A 15253-nucleotide genomic window follows, 5' to 3' on the forward strand; every position below is an offset into this window, starting at 1 on the left:
TTGACTTCTCACATCTTGCTAATATTCTTGAGTGAAATTTGTTAAGACAGCCCTATCTTACTGATCTATTGAAAGAAGACATTAAGAGATGATTACATGCACACAAGGCTGGATAAATCAGCTGGATGAATAACATTTATCAATTTGGGCTTTAAATATTCTCAAACCACAGATGAGGATAGCAGGTCATATATAATAGCACTTTGGACTGATAGAGTATTACTTTGCATAAATATTTGCTAATTAATTTTTAAATGTACAGTAAGTATTTTGCACAGGTAATGGTTTGTTACCAAGAACATATGAATATTAATTATATTCTCAAATCTCGGTGGAGATAGTAAGTGCTAAGTGTTATCAATTTTTTTTTTTCTTTTATATTTAAAACTGCTGCAGTTGCCCTAATCCTTTAGTACATTGTGAGTATTTCCACAGTGCTCATGTCTGACGTAACCTAAATCAACAATCATTTCAATACTTATTTGTTTTTACACAATATAGATTATAATTAATCATGTCTTTTGCTGGGGTTGAAAGGAGAACTGGAATTGACCTCGAAACTCTTGTCAGGTCTCTTAAGCTTTAGCTTTTCACTGAGACTCTTGTCAGTCTTACTTATAAATTGAACTCTTTGGCGTGGCGTAAGCCTTAAATGTAAATGATTGTGGTTCCACTGACTTCAGTGAATGAACATCCTTTGTTCAAGTTAAGTGTGTCCCTTCTATCATTCTGCCGTCTTTCTTTGTCTTAAGAGTTCATTCCTGCGCAGAATAGACTTGCCCAGAGAAGCTGTGGGTGCCCCATTCCTGGCAGCATTCAAGCCCAGGCTGAATGGGGCCCTGAGCAGATGATCTGGTGGGTCGCAGCCCTGCTTGTGGCAGAGGGAGTTGGAGCTCGATGTTCTATAAGGTTCCATCCTAAGCCATTCTATGATTCTTTTGTTTTCTGTATTTTTTGTCTTGTCTATCTCTAGAACTTTATCCTGTTTCTTACATTCCTCTGGGCCTGATCATCACTACTCAAAAATCCAAGATTTGAAGAAACAAATGCGTGGTTCCCTCAACCAGTCTTTTACTGATGAATTTCTTCACAGTTGGAGTTCAAACAATCACTCACTAAGAACAAGGTTCACCAGAAATCATTGCTAGTTTGGCCCTAAAAGTCATTAACTTGTTTTCCATATGGATATGAAAGTGTAATTTATTTCTCTCTTTCACATGAATAACTGTTCTGGCATTTCTGTTGTATTTGACTGTGCAGCACTAAAACACTGCAGAAGCTGCAGTTCTGTAATCATATTATCAAATCAGTGTGTTTGAGATGCAGTTTCAACTTTTGTTCTTCTTTTTACATGTTAGTGGAATCTTCAGTGGAATATCAGAATATCAATATATAGGTACTTGAAGCATAGAGGGTCTAAGACTCCAAGGAAATGTAAATTATTTATCAAATGGCTATTATGAAGCAGTAATCTGAATTTATAAGATGAGAAATAATATAAAAATAATTGTATAATATGTAACGCCAGAACACAACAGTAGTGGAGAACCCAATGAAAACAAGCAATACTTTTAGTTTTATGTAAGCAGGCTACTTACTGTTCATATTGCCAAGAGGTAATAGAAGAATTTTTGTAATAAACTCAGTATTATGAACTGGGGATGTCAGGTGTGAAAGGACTGGGTATATTAATCAATCAAAGTATGACTTTGAGTTATGAACTTGTCATGTGGATATGAAAAAGGAAATTCTAATCATAGACTGCATCAGGCAATGAATTACCACCTTTATATTGCTGAAATTCATTAGAAATTCTGTATTAACTTTATTCAGCCTTATTTCAGAGGGATGAATTCTCACTGGAGCAGGTGCAGAAAAAGGGGTTTTAACATAACTAGCAAATGAGAATCTACCTCAGGAGTCAGAAACTGAGTATTATAATTAAGCAGCTGCTGGGAGTAAATATGCTTGCTGTCCCTAAATAGATGCAGAATACAAACATTGAAGTGGATTTGATTGAGCAAAAGTTGCAAAAGCAAAAATAAATTTTAATTTTAAAGTAAAAGGATATGAATGGGTTGTGAAAAGGGCAAAATTTGTCTGCTCAGTAATATTCATTAGGAGTTGTGGGAAAACTATGAGGAAATGGCTTGTATTTCTCCTATGGCTAATTGCAAAGATGAGAGTTAATCTATGGAGATCCACTTCAGTTTTTTGTGGTCTTCTCCCTGCTGTGAAAGACCGCTTAAGCCATTGATTTACGCGAACAGAAAAACATGCTGAGGCAGATTATTTAGTGTCCTTACCATAACAGTGAAGCACAGGTACTGTGTGCACATTTTTGATTTTATGCCATATTGCAAAACCAGTAAAGCAAAGGTATGTATCCACTAATGTTTAGCTTTAGTGGTGTCTGTCTATTATTATGCATTAAAGCATATGTGAGACCTTTTAAATTGCTTTAGAACTAAACCAAATAAAAATAAAAAGTACAAGTTAAAGCAGGCCTGTGTCTTAATCTCTTGTATTTGTTGAGGCCTAACAAGATGTGTTTTTGTTGACTTTCATCATAAAAGATGCTGCTGAAGGAATGATAGCCAACTTTCTCACATAGTTCTTTCAAGAACAGACCTGCTTATGATACCAGCTAAAATCTTTAGTCCTTAATATCTTAATGAAAACTTGGATGATGTATACAGTGTCAGAACAATAATTTCTCTAACACTAATCCATCTGAACCATCGGGACATGCCGTACACAAACTGCAGCACACTGTGTGCAGTGTGAGTTCAGATCTGATGCGTCATGTCAGGGTGGGCAGTTATCACTCAGCTAATAGGTCTGCTGTGTGCAATTCATCCTGACAGTTAGTCTCCAGGATATTATCTCCAGATACTATACCTGTAGCTCCACACTTCCTCTCCAAAAACTACTTCCAGCTTCACAGCCTCCAGTCTTGTATCTATGAATGGGAGCTAATCACTACCTTTTGAATTTATGCAGCCTACTCTTCATTTGCTATCAGGAACATCCAGCAATAGTCTCAGTTGCTAAGACTTCATGACTAACTTTCTATTCTGCACACGGGCTATGTGACCATGTGTGCTGTGCCCAGCAACATGGAGTGGGATGCATTTGGTCTTCCAGTGCACTCTTCAGGGCTTATGGACTGAGACAGTTGTGAGCCTTTGCAAAATAAACCCCACATCCTTCCTGAGTGAAGTGCTGTGGACATCTCATTTCATGTACATATAGCTTATGCAGCAGTTTGTTCAGTGTTCTTTCCTTCACACATTTCCTATTTTTTCTCTTACAGATGGGCAAAAGAGGAAGAAATCACTAAGAAAGAAACTGGACTCATTAGGAAAGGAGAAAAACAAAGACAAAGGTAAAACTACACGAGTACATATTCACTGATTGATCTTAGTTTTACGTATAAGATTTCTTTAGTCTTAGATGTATGCTTTCTGAAACAGGGAAATGTTGCCAAGCTGATGCGTTGCCTACATATTCATTTCCAGGTGGAAAAATGTCATATCTTTTAGTAACTGACGTTCGAGTAAGCCCGTCTTCTGAACTGAAAGCTTATTTCCCAGGAGAATATGAAGTGTTAAAGAACTGTGTCTTTTCTTCCTCATTTTCAGCAGCCAGTGCAGAGTGAAATCAGGATAATATGATCCTGTTGTTTACCTCCATATACACTCTCTCTTTCAATTCACAAAGCGTGTGAACCCAACCCTGCCCAAAGCTAGTCAGTTGGTTTGTTTTTCTTTTTTTTAACCTTAGGAAAACAGACATTGTTTAAAACGTATAAATGCTTCAGTGCTACTGATCAGTTGGGTCTTAATAGACTCTGTGTGACATGGATTATAGAGATGGTGGGACTTTCTTGTTTGGACATTAAGCAGCTTTTATGGGCTGGGTCCTAATCCGGTGGACTTGACCTGTAGTTTGCAGTCATTTTAACCAAGTCCAGATGTTGAGACCTGAAATGAGTTTTTCTGAAAGTGAAATTTTCGGCATGTTGTGCATCTAATTTTGTGTTCAGTCCTAGAGAAGTTGTTTGGAAAAGTAGTACTAAAATGCAGTATTAATACCTCCATTTCAAAAACATATGAATTTGTAAGAAGAGAAGTGATGTGGTTTCTGCAATGTTATTGCTTTTAACCTAATTTAATAGAACTTTGAGATTGCAGTGAGAAAAAATGAGTGTCCCATATCAAAGTTACTTTAGGTGCTTGTTGGAAAGATAACGTTTTCCTTTTAATTTTTGTCTGTTGGATGAAATCATATATGCACTCACTCTTTTTATTGGTTTAAAATTGGCAATGGAAAATATTTGCATTGATCTTTCTAAAAGTGAAAGCCCTGATGTATTTGTTTGGATAAAAAGATAATTGTCTTCTGTGTTGCATTGTGAATAACACATCTTTCATTAATTATGAAAATTACTTGATGTAGAACTGAGCTCACCTTTAGAATGAATTGTTGAGGAAGTGGTCTAATGATCTTAAATCCACTTTTGGGGAAAAATCTGTTTTATACTGCTCCTGTCCATGCTTTACATTTTTTTGCAGGGTAAGCAATCTATCATTATCTTGCTTAGTTTCCTTGTTGTTTTTTTGTTTTTTGTTTTTTGTTTTTTGTTTTTTGTTTTTCCCCTTACCCACAGATCTTCACAGTGTTATAAAGTGCACCTGGCCATGTAGGGATCAGTAATTACCCACAGCAAAGATCAGCACTCTGTACTTACTCATCCCTGCATATACTTTTATTTACTTCCCATTTATTAGCATGGCTTAACTTTAGCCAAGCATTTTTAAAAATTATTATGCTGATTCTAATTGAAATTCCTTTTTTTTTTCTTCTTTTAACTTCAGATCGTTTCAACTCTCCTATCTTCCACTGCCTTATTCTCATGTATAGGTTGAATTCCAAGATGTCTTTTACTTTCTAAGATGTATGACTTCTCTCCATGTATAAAATATTATAGAAATAGAGCATCTGTTTATATCATTTGTCCAAGTCTTGTGGATTGACAAAGGTGTTGGGTTGTTCAATAGAGTACAAAAGCCAGGAAGCCTAAAGGTTCCCTAGCAGAGACAGCATAGTAAAGAGACAGTCATGCTGTCTTTTGTTGTGATCAGCAAACATTAAGCAAACACTAGCCAAGGTAGTGGCACAGGGCACCCCACTTCTCAGTGTTTCTTTCTAGTACACATTTCTGTGCTCTATTGGGTTATTAAATATCATCCGCCCCACAGTTATTTGCTGAGCACACTCTTAATCTGTGACTGCAGAGTGGATAAGCCACCACGAAGGTCCTCGCTTGCACCATGTAGGCAGCAAGCCAGGCAGGCTTGGTGAAAGACAACAGGAACAGTAGCACCTGCATCTCCTGCCCTGCTACATGTGTTGGGATGTGTGTGTGCCCAGAACGAGGCTTCACGCAGTGCTTTTGGCAGGATTGGAGGGCTTAGCATAATGGGCAGGGACGTAGAGCTCATAAATTCAGAGTCACAGAGTTGCAGAGTTTTTAGGTAACGAGCTTGCTTTTGCAAGAAAAAAATGCAAGGCCTCTTGTCTTTGTGCTGCTTGTCTTCATGTCTTGGCAGAGCTGTACCTGCTGCCCTGAACAATGGTCCCTGTGTTGCCAAAGTTCGAGTTAGAAGTAACCTCTGTCCTTTTGTGTCAGAGCAAGCTGAAAGTATTTATCCTGATCTGTACCATGCTGTTTTTTTAAAAAGCATTTTACCGTTTATTTTATAAAGGGAATATCTTCCATTACTGGGCAACCGCTCCAAAACAAACACTCTGAGCTGTGGATGTGGGTGTGTGCACACAAAAGGCCAGCAGCATGCACTGTTCACCCTTGAGCATCCCTGATCCTCGTGCCTGTAAGGAGTGCCTGCCTCTCTTCCCTTTTTCTTTTTTCTCTTGATGACTGCTGACACTGTACCATCCTCAGAGAGGAGCTGTGAGAAAAAGAAGAAGGATGTCAAAGTGGAAATGGGGAAGCTGATTTGCAGGATGCTTTTTATAGATAAGTTGCAGCTGCCTTTATGCAAAGAGCATTTCCCTCCCCTCACTTGAGCATCACATTCATAAGCACAGTTACTGCTGAACAGTTCATGAGTAATTCAGAATGTTTGTATTCCAGCCTGAGAGAACTCACATATCAGGACAAACAGAAGCCTAGGGGCCATTTAGTTAGGATTCACCTGGAGTGTGTGTCACCTGAAAAGTATTTTTTGAATGACAAACACATAGCACTGTGGTCTGTCACCCAATGTGTGATCCTGCGTGTAATTTGCATCCAAAAATGAATAAGATGAAGGTGGTGCAAAGTAGGCCGCAGTCCTGATTACTGGGGATGCACAACAGAGGCCCTGCTGTAGGGAGCTTGAAGAGTGAGCCCTACAAGCAGTTTATTTTGCTTGCAGTCAGCTTTGTGTCTTCAGGTGTGAGCAGTTCCTGAAAAAGAGCAAAGTGGATTTTATACTTAGTTTTGCCTGACACTTTAGCACTGACATACACTGAAGTGCCCCGGAGCATGAACTTGTGGAATTTCTCTGCCTGTGGGGTATAGCATCTCAGGTTGGTCCTGGAGTCTGTTCTCCCCCACCCCACTCCACGAGACAGCTATGCTTAAGGATGTTGCACTCATTTCTTATGACTGTTCTGAGCTTTAATTACTCATATGGTAGGGTCTGGAGATGTTCAAGACCTGCCTGGATGCCTACTTGTGCGACCTGGTGTAGGGAACCTGCTTTGGCAGGAGGGTTGGACTCGATGATCTCTGGAGGTCCCTTTCAACCCCTATAGTTCTGTGACTTATTCCAATCTGTGGAGGTTTTACTCTCCCAACATCACATTTTATTTAGATAGACCAGTTGATCAACCTGACTCTTAAGTGAGAGTCTCAGCAAGCTGAAGGCCAACAAAGACACTAAAGCAGAATTGAATGCACTTTAAACAAGATTGATGTCTTTATTTTGTCCTTTTTGACAGGTACATCTGTCAAAATCTAATTAGAAGGAAAAAAATCTGGAATAAGTGTTTTCATTTGTTTTTACATCTCTGAGTGACTCACCAGAACAGGATATAGCAAAACTTGCCGGATGTAAATGAATGAAACAGGAGTGCAGCACTCCACCCAGGTATCTAAGCAGTGTTTTCAGCTGTTACCATTCAATATCTTTGCTTTTCTCTACCCTGCCTCCTTGTTTATGGACACTGTGATTCTGAATTGTGTTGTCTACCTGCTGACAAACAGTACTGTGGCTGGAGGAACGATAAATGTCAGCACTGCTCAGAATAAGAAATTCTTAGAATTCTCTGCATGCTGGTGACTGAGTACTGTTCCCTTGCAAATTCACTGCTAATTTTGACGACAGCAGAAGTGGAGCCTTTCATCTGTCTGCTGCTAGCAATGCAGGGGTCAGCATAAGCACGCCTACTTGGAAAGTACCCACCAACATTCCTGGGGGCGATGGCTCTCAGAAAGGATTTCTCCTAAAGTATACTATCAGGGAACCAGCTCTGTTTTTCCATGATTCTAGTAAACTCTACAGGTGAACTGAGAGACTTGCTTAGAAGTAGTAATCATTTGTTATATGATTTGTTGAGCAACCTTTTCCTGATGTTTCTGTGTGGAATGTAAATACTTGAAAAATTCCTCTGCGAGATCTTTGCAGAGTTGCTGTGTATGCTGTAGTTTCTGAGAATTGTAACTAGGGGGTATGCAGCTTCAGGAGTAGATAGACCCCCCCACACCTCTGTTGAGCTGAGTCAAAGGATTTCATTATCTCAAAAACTGCATTTAAGCTACACTTAAGAAAAATAAATTAAAAAAACTCACAACAAAAGGCTAAGAAGACTATCTAAAATTGTTGTATGGTGCATTATTTGCTTTATTAGCTTTGTAAACCTTATTAGGGTCTAAAGTAAATACCTCAGAGGATCTTAATAGATGGTTGTAGTTTGTGGGATGGAAACCACAATTTTAACTCATGGAATCTTCAGATAACAGAAGAATTTTTTAGAACCATACCAGTTTCAATCACAATTCGTAATTTTGTCAGCTGTGAGATGGACTTTCTTATAATAGAAATGCACTTCTGCAAAATCTCAAATTGTCTCTGGTGCCAGTAAACACTCAAAGCAAAATGGATCAGAAATCATAGAATCACAGAATTACAGAATCGCAAGGTTGGAAAGGACCTGCAAAATCATCTAGTCCAACTACCCTCCCATTCCTATCAGTGCCACAAGCTACTAAACCATATTTCGTAGCTCCTCATCCAGGTGCCTCTTGCACACTGCCAGGGATGGCGACTCCACCACCTCCCTGGGCAGCCATTCCAGTGCCTGACCACCCTCTGAGAGGAAAAGTTTCTGCTAATGTCCAACCTAAACCTCCTCTGGTATAACTTCTGGCTGTTTCCTCGGGTCCTACTATTTGCCCACTCAAGTATCAAGTACATATGTGCTTCTGTTAAGGCTAAACATGTGAGTCTACATTTCCAACATAATTGCCCACTCTGTCAGCCCGTTTCCAGTTTTTACACAGTGCTGTCTCCAACATTTATTTTTAAACAGTGCACTCCTCTAATTGAAAATTTTGAATTGAAAAACTCAATAATTCAATAATTGAAAAAGTTTCATTGGGCTTACAGAGACAGTAAGTAACTCAGTAGCTTTGTGACCGTGGTACACATGTAACTATACATATATACATATAGCCCGTGCTATAAGGAACATTTTCTTCATACAAGTAGAACACCTCCAACAGTAGAGCCTAGAGCAGCAGTTGGTGCTTTTACCTGGATTGTGAGAACAGAACCTCAAATTTACACGTCGTCCATCTGAGAAGGGGCTGCATGGCTCTGTGTGACTAAAATTCTTCTTTTTCCCAATGAATCTGAAACTTCAAAAGGGCAGTCATTCATTCACCTTAGTGGACATGTCCTTACCTGTCTACCAAGGGAATTATTGGAATTGACGGCTAGTGATGTTAATGGGGAGAGCGGATTGTAAAACATGTTCTCCTCCACCACCCAACACCCCTGCACGCAACGCTGTGCTGGGAACTTGAGGCTGTAAGCCAGTCTGTGGTGGGTGCAACCAATTCTCTTGATTTCAACAAATGAACAAAAAGTTACTGATTTTGCCAATTTTGTAACGTAATTACCACTGCCAGCCAATATCACTTCCATCTGTATTTAGTCTGAAAATCAGCCAGTTGGTTTTCATCCAGTTCTCCATCTCTGCCAGATATTGAGAAACTGGGGAAGTGGTTCATGTCCTTCGAGAAGGAGGTGTACAACAAAGCAGCGTAGAGCAGAGGATCCGTGTCCTTTCATTGCTTTGCAGTGAAATGAGCAATGAAACAAGTTAATGAAGCAAGTGAAACAATATTTGAATTGAATTGAAAAACTGGCATCCCACACCTGAGGGTTTGAGAAGAGGAGCAATACTTACCTCAAAATACTGTCTTTTATATAACAAAGTTGGGGAACAGGGCCATTTTCATGAAATTCTCTTAATGAAAAAGTACTGAAAACTCATTCCCTGGTGATCCCCACCCATTCCATCCTTGTGTTGTACCATCAAAGACATCATCATACTGTTGGGTATCAACAGGTTGTGCACAGCCGTCCCATCCCCATTTGAAGCACAGTTGACAAAAGCATTTATATATTTATTGTTCAGGTTTTCATTCAGCTCAGTGGCTTTAGTCAGGAAATGTTGTGGGAGGAGAGAGAAATAGGAGAGCTGGAGATGTAACAAAGGGGAGTCATGTTGCAGATATGTGTTGCAAGTGAATTTTCAAAGTAAGCTTATGGTCTTAAATGTTCATTGGGAAGATAATCCACAATGCTACAAAATTTCAGTACAATTAATCTCATCATTTTATAATCATACTTGCTAGAGTGGAGGAGGAACAAGTTTAACTCTGGGCTCCAGGAACTGGAAATCTCTGCATTGCTTGACACCCATTGATGATGTACTTTCTTGTCCTAAATTAAATGCAGATGGTTTTAGATATCGTTCTACTCACTGGTCACTTCCAGACTTGTTTGATATATGAGGATCTGCTTCCTTATTTTGTTTTGTCTGGCCACCAAATTTAGTTCACGTCTTAATGTTTCATATTTTCTAAAGAGCAAGCAAATGAGAACAGGCCCATGTCTCTTTGTTAGAATAGGGTAGAAGCACCCTCACTCGGGATTCATATATTGTACTCTTCTTTCCAGTCCCCTTAATCTTAATAATAATGTAACATTAACAAAACTTGAAAGTGTCATCAAAGATACAGTCAGACTCAATCCCAGGAAGAATTTCCATCTTTAATTGTTTAGACGACTGAGAGGCTGGATGTGTAAAGATTTTACGTTTGCTCTCTCTCTCTTTTTTTTTCTTTTTTAAAATTGTTTTTAATTTCTAGTGCCTTCTGTTTGCCCGATACTGGCAGGTCTGAAACTGGAATCTAGTAGAACCTCACCAGAATCAGTGGGCTCAGTAGCTATTTTATTCATTCCATTTGAACACAAAACAGTTCTAATTTGCTGTTTTACCCAATATTTTTGATTCGACTAATCTTTGATAGGTACAAATTTGAAAGTTAATGATGAGAATTTCAGTGCTAGTTACTGGCTGACATACTGTGAAACATTTTTCTGATCCATAAAAAATTCTGGGCATTTTGATGGTAAGACCTGAATATATGCAAGGTTTGTATGTTACAGTTTTATTGATGTATATCATAGAATCATAGACTCATGGAATGGCCAGAGTTGAAAAGGACCACAATGATCATCTAGTTTCAACCCCCCTGCTATGTGCAGGGTTGCCAACCACCAGACCAGGCTGCCCAGAGCCACATCCAGCCTGGCCTTGAATGCCTTCAGGAATGGGGAATCCACAACCTTCTTAGACAACCTGTTCCAGTGCGTCAACACCCTGAGTGAAAAACTTCCTCCTAATATCTATCCAGGCTCTCCAGTCTCAGTATAGTTTTCCACAGCCTCTGATGGCCATCTGCACCATTTTGGTTTAGCCAAGTGCCTGGCTTCCAGTTGCTTTCAGTGGAAGTTAAGATCTTAATTAGATCTGTTCCCAGTTGATTTTCCAAGGTTCTGTGTGGTATATCATGCAAGATCCAACTGGAAATAGGAGTCAGATACCAGGAACTACAGTTACCTGGCACTTGTCCACTATTATTTTATTGTTTGAATGTTGTTATTATTGTGCAGTCCTGCACCTCGTCAGAATTGTTATATATTTAAAGAGACTTCAGATTGTATTGCTTTTTAACAGTTTAATACTGAATTCCTTGTGTACTGAATAAATATCAGATGTTCAGTAAATGCTTTTTTGTTGCAGAATTTATTCCCCAGGCTTTTGGAATGCCCTTGTCACAAGTGATTGCTAACGACCGGGCCTACAAGCTCAAGCAAGACTCTCAAAAAGAAGAGCAAAGAGATGTTTCAGATTTTGTGGCCTTTCTCTTACCATTTGGAGCAAAAAGGCAGAACAAAGAACTTTCCAGCAGTAACTCATCTCTCAGCTCCACCTCAGAAACACCAAACGAGTCCACTTCTCCTAACACGCCAGAGCCAGCACCGCGAGCAAGGAGGCGTGTAAGTACCCCCATAACTACAACCATACATGCTCTGTGGAGAGTATGGCAGAAAAAACACTGTGTTTGTGGACTGTGGAGCATTTCTTCTGTCATGTTTAAACAGTGATATTCTATTGATTGGAAGCCAGCCTTGTGAAGACAAGAAACCCCTCACTCTAGAGGAAATCTTCTTCCAGTGCTGATGGGAAAAGATCATATGGACCATGCAAATCTTTTACAGATCCCAAAGTGTCAGAGAGATAATTCAAAAAACCTCAGCTCGCTCTCTTTAACTACCTGCTTATGTTTAATTGTTGTAAATTAGTCAAATTCCATGAATTTCCAGCTAATTCTTTCAGATGGGAAGACTAAACCTGTGTGATTAAAATTTGTATACATGCTTATGTTAATTTATCTTCACAAACTTGGAAATAAATTAACTATTAATCATCTAATATTAATAAAAATCCCCATGGCCTGATTCAAATCATGTCCTCAGTAGCAACTAGGAAGTTAGCAGAATAAATTTGTACCAAGCTCTTAAAAGTAAATTTCTGCATACAGACTAAGAAAATGCCTTTGGCAGCAGAACTCAGTGCAGCATTTTAGGTTGAACATTAATCTTGCATGTAAGATAGGTAACTGGTAGACCATTTTCTTACAGGTTTCTGTTCCTTCTAAGTAAATTTTGTGCTCTGAAATCAAAGAGATTACCAGTTCTCCAGTGCTGCAGCTAATAACAGGATTACCAATTTTTTTTTTTTCTTTTTTAGTGGAGTTGCCCATGGTATAGAGTTTCTAAAAGTATTGATTTTTTAATTTTATATTGCATTGGAGATTAAAATGCCCAGTAAAATACTTTCAATAAAACTCCATTTTAAGTAGTCGGAGAAGAAATTTGGGGTACAAGGACAGACTCTGGAAAACAAAATCTTTCTAGGATCCTGTCTTCTCCCAGGGATGAAACCTGCTTCGGAGAAATGCAATATGGTGTTCTATAAGCTGCAGTGTTAAGAGTGGCAGATCTGTAGTAAATTGCAGATGAAGAGAAGGTTCAAGAGCCCCGTGACCTGCCCCCTTTCTTTCTAGCTGTCAGGTGAAGCTTATACTTGAGGTGTCAACAGTCTTTCTGCAGGGAGGTGAGGGCATGATCTTTGAAGATGTTTACATTATTACAGACACAGAATACACGTATTGACTTCTCTAGACCATATTAACAGCCACTTCTTGCACAAAAGTGCAAAGTGCACTTGAATATGTGTGTGAAAGGAAACCTCTCAACTTCTTTCAGAATTTGGCATAGATGTTGCCAAAAAGATAGAAATGCACTGTATACACCCCTGACTTCAGAACTTGTTTTCATATGAAAGATAATTCACATGTCCAGGTGTGGGTCATCTGCTGTTCCTTTTGCAAAGTGTGATACAATCCATAACTTGTATTTGACCAGCCAGCAAGCAGAAGGAATACAGATCTTTTGTTACCTCCAAGGAATAGAGCTCTGTCAGGACCAAGTTGCTCGTCCATTAGTCTGTAGTCATGAGGGTGCAATAGAACATATGGAGAAGTAAGAGTAGACTGAGGTGAGCAGTATGATGTGGAGGGAGCTGTCATTCTCTCTGTAACGTACCTTGGTTATGCTATTTTCAACTTCAACAGAGCGAATGTTTTGATTAAAAATAAAAAAAAAAGATGTTGACTCATGCAGTTGATGCAGCCAGTTTCTCACATATATGCTGCAAAGACATTTGTAGTGCAGTCTTGCCCACAAAGCCCGCTAGTGTTTAAATTGTAGAGAATGTTGGTAAATATGCCATTCACTTCCATTTAACTGTCATTTACTTTTGCATACTCCCACAAGTCTTTAAGCACTCAGTTGAGGTTGTCAGTAAGGGTTGTAAAGTAATGCTTTTGGCAGTCCTCTTGATGTCGGTGCTGATGTTCTCTCTCATCCAAGAATGAGACTGATATCACAGTGGCTGCTTTTTCTGTGTAAGATTTCTGCTTAGCAGTTGGAAGTCAAGACTCTGATGATCCTTCAGGACACTTTCTATGTGCTTATTCTACAGAATATTAAGACTGTCTGTTAATGTATTATTTAGATATATTATGCAACCAAAACTTGTGTATCAGGAGCTCACTCCTACTTCTTATTTAAAGTGATTTGTACTCAGTCCTTTCCATACATGGTGACATTGCTCATCTTTCTGTAAAAGATGTTGGTTTTTAAAGCCCTTTAAAAAAAAAAGAAAAAGGAAATAGTTTTGTCTGACCTTTATTCCACACCTGTCCCCATAGTCTTCACTTTCATTTTGCTCTTTCCATCTACTTTTTAGTCTTCACTTTTCTTTTTGTTACTTTAAGCTTATCTTAAGACTTCAGATTGTGAACTTGGCATGGCAAAGGATGCTGGCTTGACTTGGTCTGGCCAAGTAGTGCTATACTTCAGCCACTGAACTCGTGGTCTTTCTTCTTAAAGCCTGCTTTGTGTCCCAGTTAATCCACAACTTTGATACAGTGCCCAAGGATAATGGAGAACTGACTGTATTTACATCTATTTTAGGGATCTGAATCCGACTTAAGTGATTCTGTGATAATAATGGTTCATGGGATGAGGATGTTTTGCAGATAGGGAAGGACCAGTAAGAGCTAGGGTATAAAGACAGTCACCTGTCGTACGTGAGCTGCCTGCAAACAGCAGTGGTGAGCATGGCGTTAGGATTTTCAGTGTCACGCAAATAATTTTGATGTCTGAAAACCCCAGATCTTTAAAAAGAAATAGGAAAATATTTAGCTTGGAATGTTGCAAACATGGATCACACACAGAGAATCTTGCTTGGTTTTGGGTTTGTTTTTTTCTTTCTAATTGGCAGGAAATGGTAAAGGGAATCAAGCAGATGTATTTCTGAGAAACCTTAGAAATCAAGACTGAAGTTGCATTCCAAAGAGACTAGTAATTATTTAGAGGTGTAGGTCAAAAAAAAAAAACCTTTCTAGATAATTTTTACTTCGTTTTTCCGCTAAGTCTTCAAAGTGTTATGAGACGCAAGACTGTATGTTACATGCTTTACTTTAGTATGAACTAACAAGTTTTAATTTCATTTGAAATCCCAGTGGAATTTCTTTACTTTGTCTCCAAGGTGAAAACTTGTATAAAGCTTAGTTTTCTGTCTTGAAGGAAGACAGTATTTCTAGAGCTTGGTAGTTCTGTAGTAATTGAACCATTCCCATTCAACAGACTGAGATCTTGCTGACAGTCAATGAAATACATGTCAGCAGAAAATATTGCTATGAAGAAATTAGTGTTCTTAGCAAAGCATAGAATAAAAATTCTGCATTTTCACATTTTAAGTTATGGTAAAGTGTATTCTTTGCACTAGAAGGTAAGAAAATAATGTACAATAGATAGTTTTATTGAGAGTTCTTTCCTTTTTTCTTTTTAATTATTATTATTGTTATTTATAAATCTAGATGTTCCCTCAAATATTTTTTGCATTGTTAAGTTTAATAATAGTTCCCTGACTCTGAGGTGAATGATAGTTTTGAAGCAGCAGTCGTGTTGTTGTATGAAAAAAAACCCAGATCTTCACTTTCAAGTGTGAACATTGAAAAATGCCATAAATCTCC

At 38.6% G+C, this 15253-nt stretch overlaps 1 protein-coding gene across 7 annotated transcripts in view; it reads left to right on the plus strand.

The window, feature by feature from the left end:
• ARHGAP6 (Rho GTPase activating protein 6) overlaps positions 1 to 15253 on the plus strand; it is a 302474-nt gene that overhangs the window by 259812 nt on the left and 27409 nt on the right. For all 7 annotated transcript variants that reach the window (XM_048931252.1, XM_048931278.1, XM_048931270.1 and 4 more), the window contains 2 exons: positions 3317 to 3388; positions 11389 to 11645. In XM_048931252.1, coding sequence (XP_048787209.1) covers positions 3317 to 3388; positions 11389 to 11645 — 329 coding nt within the window. The remainder of the gene's footprint in view (positions 1 to 3316; positions 3389 to 11388; positions 11646 to 15253) is intronic.

Source organism: Lagopus muta, chromosome 1 (assembly GCF_023343835.1).
Source record: "Lagopus muta isolate bLagMut1 chromosome 1, bLagMut1 primary, whole genome shotgun sequence".
Classification (NCBI taxonomy): Eukaryota; Metazoa; Chordata; class Aves; order Galliformes; family Phasianidae; genus Lagopus; species Lagopus muta.